Source organism: Rosa chinensis, chromosome 5 (genome assembly GCF_002994745.2).
Source record: "Rosa chinensis cultivar Old Blush chromosome 5, RchiOBHm-V2, whole genome shotgun sequence".
In the NCBI taxonomy this organism is placed as follows: domain Eukaryota; kingdom Viridiplantae; phylum Streptophyta; class Magnoliopsida; order Rosales; family Rosaceae; genus Rosa; species Rosa chinensis.
This window is the reverse complement of record NC_037092.1, coordinates 21,199,921-21,209,270: the sequence shown is the minus strand read 5'-3', so window position 1 is coordinate 21,209,270 and position 9,350 is coordinate 21,199,921. Positions and strand designations below refer to the sequence as shown.

Here is a 9,350-nt window from a genome sequence, read left to right as displayed (position 1 = left end):
CGTTGTGTGTTATAAATCTCACACAATAGAATTTTGTTTTCTTTTGTTGTTGGTTGTTAGTTCACACAACAACTACATTTAGTTAGCTGTGGTGTGATCATTGTAATCAAACTGACTAATAGCCAATGACTATTGTAGGAGAAGCCTTAGTTTTGAATTCTTTACAGTCAGACAACACATTGTTTTGTATTGTGTTGTATGAGATCAATGCTAGGTGAAATTGTACAAATTCAATGCTAGAGATTATTACCAATAAACAATAATTTTATATTAATGTTAAAAGTAACTTTGATACATCAAACAAACTCCAATCGATTCACCATATACAACATTACAAGCATTTAAACATTTCATTGAACTAAGCCTTCCAATTTCATAAGCTATACAAGATTGTGTTCAATCGTCCCCACAAGTAATGTTGCAATACGAGCAATCCAATTTCCATCTTGTGAAGCATATGCTTGAGGATTCTGATGGACAAGTTCATTATCTTGTGCAACATTAGCTCTAGATTCATCTCCTGAATGCAATCCACACCCAACTTGGATGCCCAGGACAGTTGCAGCAGCTGCCTTTGCCACTGGGTCAGCATCATATTTCTGCATATAAAAAAGTAACATGGCCTGTGATTATGCACCCCCTGATATTAACTTTAAGAAAAAGCATACCACTTTAATCCTTGAGCTACCGATTCAAACTTATTTAAGATCCAAATAAGCCTATAGAAGCCTATATAAGTTTTAACTGGCAGCACAAGACCTTGAGACTTATTTCAGATTCAAAGAAACTCAGACCGAGCAAAAAAAGAAACTAAGGAGCTGCTTCTTCAGTCTAGACCATATTCGAGAGACAAGAACATATAAAAATACTTGAAATTTCAAAAGCATGTCAGAAGTGATTACTAGGTTGCCTGGACTCACCTTCTTTATCCTATATCTGCAAAAGTTTGCTCCTAATTATCCAGAAAAATGCACAGGTTAAGCATCAAGATTACAACAAGTATGATAAACGAAAACTGAAAATGCAAGAGCAAAAGAGGCCGAGACATACAAAAGGCTGCATGGAATGGAGAGAAACCCGGATTGGAATGTGTTCTTGAACATATTTTACTTGCTTCTAAGTCAAGCTGCAATCAAAGCCATTTACACAATGAACCATTTGAATGATAGAAAAAGGCAAACAAAACTACAGTAACAAGGTAATAGTTGGATCTAATATCTAGTCCATCTCATTAGGGGAAAAAAAAAGTAAGAAAGAAAGCCACAAAAGGTGTTACGAAACTGCCTTTGGGGTAAATTGCTGCCAACCTAATCAACTATGGGCAACGAAAAGCACTAGACTCCTGTTACCAGATAGCACATTCTATATATGTAAATTCCTGTAAAACTATATCATCAATACTCTTATATCATCAATAGTTTTAAAGATAGAACTCAACACACAAATTTTAATGGCCCATATCATCGATACTCTTATATAGTTTAGTGGCAAAATCATACATTTTTCATTTGTGTTTTCATTTGTGTTTTGTATTGTGTTGTATGATTATATAGAAAACTGTACAACTTCAATACAGACATCAGCTTTGCATAACTATAAAGCGTACCTCCCCAACTGTTAAAATTCCAATCAACACCAGCAACCTTTGACTTTGGCTGAGAACCTGATGCACATAAGTGAAGTTCGATCACTAGTTATTTCAGTAAAGTACTAATGGAAAATATATTAACAAGAAGAATTGAATCGGAGGATTTGAGGTATAAATTGAGCAAATCAATAAACATACCATTTACCTTGCTTGGGCAGGTGCTTTTACTTGTGTGGATAGCAACCTTTTATCATTCAAGAAGATTGGCAACTCGACAGCCTGAATACAAGATAAACACATAACAAAAGAAATGATCAATGAATTGTAACATTCATCTTTTCATAAATCATTTCAGACGCACCAACACATATGTTACAGACATAAAATCAAAAACTAGCATTTTCAAACAAATTGTTCAAGTTATAAACTCTATAAATTTACCATTGCAAAACGCAGCGTCATATCATTTCTAGAAGTCCAAGGAAGTGCTCTATGGCTCTTATTTAAGCTTGAGAACATGTTCCGGCTATTAAGTTCAGCCACTGATCACAAAGTAAACTATGCTAACTTAACTTTCAAATGCCAAGCCAAAAATTTACAGTAAGTAATCAATTCATGAACATCTCCAACTAAAAATTACCATTTGAAATACCAGTTGCATAGCTTCTTGACCTAGGAGATATCTGCACATATAGCAACATGTCAGGAATTGACAGAAGCTGGACATGCACTTCCAACAAAAACCATTCAAGTTTGTCAGAATTGTGATATCTAGAATTTATGCAAAGTTATATACCCAAATTTTGTAGCTATTACACAAATCAGTTTGCTTCGGTGGTATAGCATGAATCCTTTGCCAAATTGGTAAAGAATTACTATAATTTCATAGCCTAAGGAAAGATCTAATAGGAAAAACTAGATCACCTTAACTAATGAAATCTTCAGTTTGTCAGTATGTACTCTATCAATTACTAAAGACATGATAAAGTCAAACATATTTTTATAGAGAAATGTGCATTACTAAACAAATCTAGAAGTCGTAAAGTTGCCCTTCTCTTGCAGGCTTACCTGAGCTTCAAGAACTTTAGGACAAACTATCATTGGATTAATTCCTGGAAGTACCTGGTAAGAAATCATGATTACATTAATATGCACATACCTAGTAAAGTGGTAAACTGCAGGTAAACTATACAGGATGAGTTGATAGGCTGCCTGGCTCTTCTTTCCTTAGTTTATCTTCCACTTACAACCCAGGCAGCTCCAGAGAAATCAATTTAGGAAACACAGTTTATAGACACTACAAACACAGAGTAGGTGGCCAAATTTTACAGACAGAAAATTGGTCCTATGGTAAAGTCCTATGGTAAATTACATGTGATGTCTGCATTGAATGACAGCATTCTTAAAATCAACTGAAACTTTTTCTGGTCATCATCATAATGAGTGACCCATGGAACTAATAATATGTTTCCAGAATATATCAAGTACACATCACTTTAGAAATCAATAGTAACCATATTAAATGATATGTGCACAAGTGTGTTTGTGTACGTTCGTATAATGAGAAACATTTGATTTGATTCCCATCTAGCTTTTTCACTACATGGCAAATTACTTCTCAAAAGGGCATCCTATAATGCCTAAATCAAAAGTTTGGTGTTTGACTGCCTTTAAACTACATGGGAATACCAAATCAAGCATCAAAACAAAAAAAACTCAACCAAGATGCCCAATAATACAACAGAATAATTCTCTGCCAAACTTCCATAAAGCAAGCATTCGTACTGGTTCCACTAACCATAATCATTTACCTGAGCTTCTGTCACATATACTATGTCATTACTGCACAAAAAATATTTTCTTTTCTATCAGCTCCAGTTTGAGCATCAAACCTTGCAGTAGCAATAGCATCCACCTCATCAATAAAGATGATGGTAGGTGCATTCTCCTTGGCGAGATGGAAAACATCACGGACCATTCGTGGAACCTGACAAAGAAACCAAATCATCAAAACAAATTGCATTGCTTCTAATATCAGTCAAACTTAAACAAATGTAAAATTACAATCTCCTTGCAGCACTTTCTAAAGAGCATTTGTTGTTCCAAAATAGTGAAAAGGTCAAAATGACATGTGGACTGTAAATAAAACACAAAAAGATAGCCTACGATAATATTTTTAGAAGTTATTACCTCACCCAAATACTTTTGAACAAATTCTGAACCAACAACTCTAATGAAGGCAGTAGTTGTATGATTGGCAACAGCCTTAGCTAGCATGATTTTACCAGTTCCAGGTGGACCATACAGCAATACACCACGTGGAGGATCTATTCCAATCTGTTTGTATAAGTCATGGTGTGTTAGTGGAAGTTCCACTGCTTCATGGATTTCTTGCTTTTGAATGTCGCATCCCCCGATATCCTAAATACCAGTTGAAACAAATAAACTACTATCAGTATGATTGTATCACATGATGATAACAGAGTCTTCTGTATGGGCATTTGGCCAAAGGAGGGAAAGGACAAAAAGATGAACCACACAAAATAACATCTTGCCATACAACCGACATTGATACTGCAATTGTTTTAACTAAACTAATAAAAATTGCCTCTAATATAGTGATCAGCTTGGGTTGGTTTGGTTACTACTATTTATTATCAAATTGCCTCTAATAAGCCTGTATAGAAGGTTGACAATAAACTCAATGAACAATAAACTCTCCTCGAAGTGCTTTTAAGAAGAGCTCAGTTATAGCTAACTTTCACAAATCCAAAGCCCCAACAAAATTCTATTCAATTCAATTAACACTTTCCTTCCTAGTGCACAAATTTACATTATATTCCTTAAATTGAACCTTTCCATCACTCACTAAACTGAACTATGCAACCTTTACATATGGGTACAATTTTGGGCAAAAATCAATCAACTTTTAGAGTTATTCTCTCATGTGTCAATAAGCAAAACTCTTCAGAAAAGCTCAATTATCGCTAATTTCCCCAACCCAAAACCCCCAGCAACGTTCTATTCATTCCAATTATCCCTTTCAATTCAAAGCGCACAAAATTTTACAGTAGAAACCCTAAATTTCATTCATAAGCCTAATTAAATTCCAATATCTTCCAACAACAAAAAAAGAAAAAAGAAAAAGAATAACAGAGGTGTGGCTTACATTATAGGTGACGTCAGGCTTCTCGTTCTGGCTGAGCAGCGAAATATTGGAGTCGGCCTCCGGCAGCAGAACATCGATGAGCGCGTTGGAGTGGTGGTGCAAGGCGACGGAGGCGGAGGGCTTCAGATGCTCCCGATTAATAGTGCTGAGAATCCTGACGTACTCCTCTTGGATGTCGATGAACTCCAGCTAGCGTTGCAGGGACTTGAGGAGGCTATAGAGGTCATCCTCGTCAGAGGATTGGTGCTGGTCGGTGAGCTTTAGGTCGGAAGAAAGAGTAGGCTGCATGTGGTGGAATGCATACCCAATAAGCCAAGTCGAAGAATTGAGAGGTGGGTTTTACTGTGGCGCCATCATCAGTGACTCAGACTTTGGTGGAGACTGGTTATTGTGGCGAACGTGAAGATGAATTCAGGCTTGGGTTCTCTGCTTCGACAAATTCAAAGGCAATCCAAATCAGCCGTGAGAGAGTGTGAGAGAGGATTAAGAGAGGACTGAGATCAAGATGGGTTTCTAGGTTTAAGAGAGGACTGACATTTCGTTTAGGGTTGAGAGAGAGCTGAGTGCAGAGTGTCGAGTGTCGAGAGGAAGGTTTCTTTTTCCTTCTTTCTTTTGGACACGATGGCAATTAAACCTAGCTAAAAATTCTCCATGTTATTCACACAACAGAAATCTCACCGACTGTTATCTGAGTGCAGCACTAAAAATCAAAATGTGAAATCATGGAGGGAAACACGGCGCCTTCAGTATTTTAGCTCAAATGCTACCGCCTTGCTCCATCTTCACACAACAGAAAATCTTAAATCTGTTGTACAATTACAATAGCATGCACTAGGCCTATCTAGGGGAAGATATTCAAGCAAGCTTCGTCAAACTTTGATGCTTAGTTTTTCAAACACACAACGAAAATAGTAAAACCCGTTGTCCTAGTAGCTCAAATTTTAGTGTTACAAGAGCCAACCAAGACTCCAAAGTGGAGGAAAATTTGCCGCTAAATTTTTTAAGACTCAGACGACAGACATTACTTCATTTTCGTTATGCAATGTGGTTCTGATAAAAAAGTTTTCACTTTGTTGGCAATCACACAACAGAATATAACAAGTACCGTTGTGTAATAAAGCTAGCTTAAACACACAACAGATGATTTCTGTTCCGTTGTGTGATTAGTGTTGTGTGATTAACTTTTTGTAGTAGCCACAGTATCTGAAGGCTTGGGGCATACTTGAATGATTGTTTGTCAATATATAAATATATATGTGTGTGTGTGTGTGTGTGTGCGCATTTACTGCACCATGAATGCCTTTTCCAACCTTTCAGAATTTCCTTTGTAACTGATTTATGATCTTGCCTCAGATTGGATCAGTATTCCATTGAAGATGAAATGTCAACTTCATTAGTCAATACAAGTTACATTAAGAACTATCTGTCCCAGGCATATTGACATGAATGGCGGTTTAGCATGGCATCTTAGCATGATTGGATGTTCTCTCCATTTGACACCAAGAGGACTCTGCTTGTCTTTTGTGTATAGTTTAAATAGAAGTTTTGCTTCTTAATCAAAGTCACAACTTCTGAACATTGTGAATTTGATAGGGAAGTTGCAATCGGAAGATGGAGTTTGCATGAGTCACAGCCTAGTTCCATGAAAGGAACATGAAAAGATGTGATTTTTTTTTTCAATACCCAAATATTGGCTCTTGGAGAAAATAAACCACTCTTGTACTGATATATTTTTCTGGTGTATATCAAAGGTTCACAAGAGGTAAGAGAGTAGGAAACTTGAATATGGATTTTTCAAAAGTGAAGAAAACAAAATAATGTTTTCTGATTAAGCTTGACTATTTTGCTTTTATGCTCAACTGCATGTGTATTGACAATGTTGTATGATTTGGATCATTTGAAGCTAGTTATCATCCTGTTATGGAACAAGAGCATGATTTTTTTTTTTTTTCAAAAAGCATAGAACACTGATGTGAAATTGAAGGAGTTTTGTGGCGCTAATGGTTGTGATGTTTGCCAAGTGTTTATAAATTGCTCCTAGTAGTGATTGTCAAAATAAACAACAGCTTGATATATGTTCAGCAAGGAAGAAATTAGCTGCTGGAATAAAGACCTAGTCCTCAGGTAAAGGTTCAACCATGTAAGGACATGATTTGAAATAAAAAGATGCATATTTTTAGGAAAGAAATAGTACAGACTATGAGAAGAAGAGAGAAAATGTGATTTATTTATTTATTTATTTATTTCAATAGCTAGATTTTGGCTTTTGAGGAGAAATACAAAACATTCTTTCACTGATATCCTTTCTTGGTGTAAATCAGAGCTGATAAGAGGGTAAAAGAGCAGAAAATTAAATCCAGCTTTTTAAAAAAGAGAAAAAAATAAAGTATTTCCTGACTAAGCTTGTTTGCATCACTTTTAACTAAATTGATATTCTGCTTGGTGCATAGCTGGCAGTGTTGTGACATCAAAAGCTTGGATTTGAAGCAAACTCTCATCTTATCATGGAATAATAGCATGAATTTTGTTTGTTTGCATCATGGAGCATTGCTGTGAAATTGAGGAAGCTGTGGTGAAATCACAGCATGTTTTTGAACTTTATTAAGCAAAGCCCCTAAGTTTGCATGATGCTTGAATATATGCTCTTTTATTCTAGGATTTCAATTACTTTCACAGAGGTGGATGACCTAAGAATGAGTATGCTGAGCTGACATAAGCCTTTATTTAAAAAGAAAATGTGTTTGTAGTGATGAGAAGCTGTAAAAGGTAAATGATTTCTAGAATGTAAGATATATTGCGGGTGTTAGCAAACAAAAATTGAGATTTTTCAATGTTGCAGGTAAGGTTTACTAAAGGAGTAAGTTTTGTAAACAAAGCTTGGTAAAGAATTGGGTTAGAATGTGTAGTGCATTGATGTTTGCAATGACTGGGAGGTGTGTGTTTGCAAAATTGTTTTCGGCAATGGTTCTTGATCCCATGAATAGAGCCTAAGAGATAGATTGGGATCTACTGCTGTTAAAATATTGCAGCTTGAGATACATTAAAGTGAGGAAGAAACCACTAGCTAGAGTCACAGCCTAGTTCCCAGTGGAGTCACCAAAATGTAGAGGCACTTTTGATCAGGGTTGTACCACAACGAAATCACCATGGTCGAACCAAAAATCTTGTCCCTTTTGTCTGAGTTAGTGAAGACTAGGCCCAACAAACTTCGAATGACACGAGAAGCCTCGGAAGCTTGCTGTTGTATTACTTCCGGCAGCTCCTTCCTCATTCACAGCAGTGAAATGGTTGTGTGTTATTTACAATGAAGGACTTGGCAAGATGTGCGTGGCGTGGGAGCTAGAAAAGCATGAGTTTCAGAAGAAGAGATCCTGGTAGTAATTGGTGGATTGGTTGAGGTATTTGGCATAAGGGATAGGAGTTGGGAAGGTAGAGGACTAACAATGGATTTGGGAGAGAAAATCATGGCAGAGAAGATCATTATATGATCAAGCATGATAAGTTTGAATCTACATGGGGGTAGATGAGTTTTTGGACTTGGAAATGGTTTTTGGGAGAATGAGGGAATTGCTTGGGCTGTTTAGTGGTTGGCTTCTGTATTCCACCCCCCCCCCCCCCCCCCCCCCCCAACTTTCACAGCAACTATAACTCTTAATTTATAGAGTGGCGGTGGTTTAAGTTTAGGGTTGTTGCTGTTTCTATGTTTCCATGAATCCTGCTGCTGTAATCCCAGGAATCTTGCTGTTATGATCCTAGGATCTCAAGATTCCGCTACTATGATCCTAAGTATTGTGGTTCCAAGATTTGTTGCTGGAAAAAGGGAAGTGATTTGATTCCTATAGTTAGGAAGTGGGGTTCTTGATTGCGGAGGGAATATATATATAGGTGGAATTTGGGACTATTGAGTTAGGATTTGATGATCAAGATGAAGACACATGCTAAGGGGAGAGGAAATGGGAGAGTCACTGTGCAACGGGTGGTTTTTGAGCTCAAACAAAAGGTGGTTATTGCGTTGAACAAGCTTGCTGATTGGGATACTTACCAAATAGGTGTCAAGGAGCTTGAGAAAATGGCGGAATGCTTCAACCCAGATGGGATTGCTCCATTTCTGTCGTGTATTTTGGATACAAATTCGGAACAAAAAAGTGCTGTTAGAAAGGAATGCATTAGGTTTGATGGGTACATTGGTGAGGTATCATGAGGGGCATGTCAGAATGCATCTTGGTAAGATGGTTGCAGAGAGAGAGAGAGAGAGAGAGAGAGAGAGAGAGAGAGAGAGAGAGAGAGAGAGAGAGAGAGAGAGAGAGAAGCAGAAAAATTAACCACAAAAAAAAATAGAGCAAGTGAGAGGTAAAATAGTCATTTTGGACAAAGTTGTGTGAAATTTGAATGTCCGGAAAGTTATTTGTTAAAATTAAGATGTGAGAGACTGAATTGTCGACTCACCCAAAGTACAGGGTGTGACTAGTAATTTCCCCTTAATTTTATAATGTTGCTCCAACGATTTGAAACTCTAGCCAATCTGAAACATATAATATTTGAAAGGAAAAAGTTACTCCTCATACATTTCATACTTAAAATATCTGAAGGAAA

The 9,350-nt window shown here is 36.9% G+C and overlaps 1 protein-coding gene across 1 annotated transcript; it reads right to left on the bottom strand.

Moving 5' to 3' along the window:
* Positions 1-380: 380 nt before the first annotated feature.
* LOC112203408 (26S proteasome regulatory subunit 6B homolog) lies at positions 381-8,028 on the bottom strand. Its single transcript, XM_024344379.1, has 10 exons — positions 7,855-8,028; positions 4,758-4,946; positions 3,779-4,009; positions 3,432-3,575; positions 2,657-2,710; positions 2,229-2,271; positions 2,030-2,130; positions 1,817-1,867; positions 1,607-1,663; positions 381-599 (listed from the first exon to the last, which is right to left on the bottom strand). The coding sequence occupies exons 1-10, from the start codon at positions 8,026-8,028 to the stop codon at positions 381-383; spliced, it is 1,263 nt and encodes a 420-aa protein (XP_024200147.1).
* Positions 8,029-9,350: the final 1,322 nt, after the last annotated feature.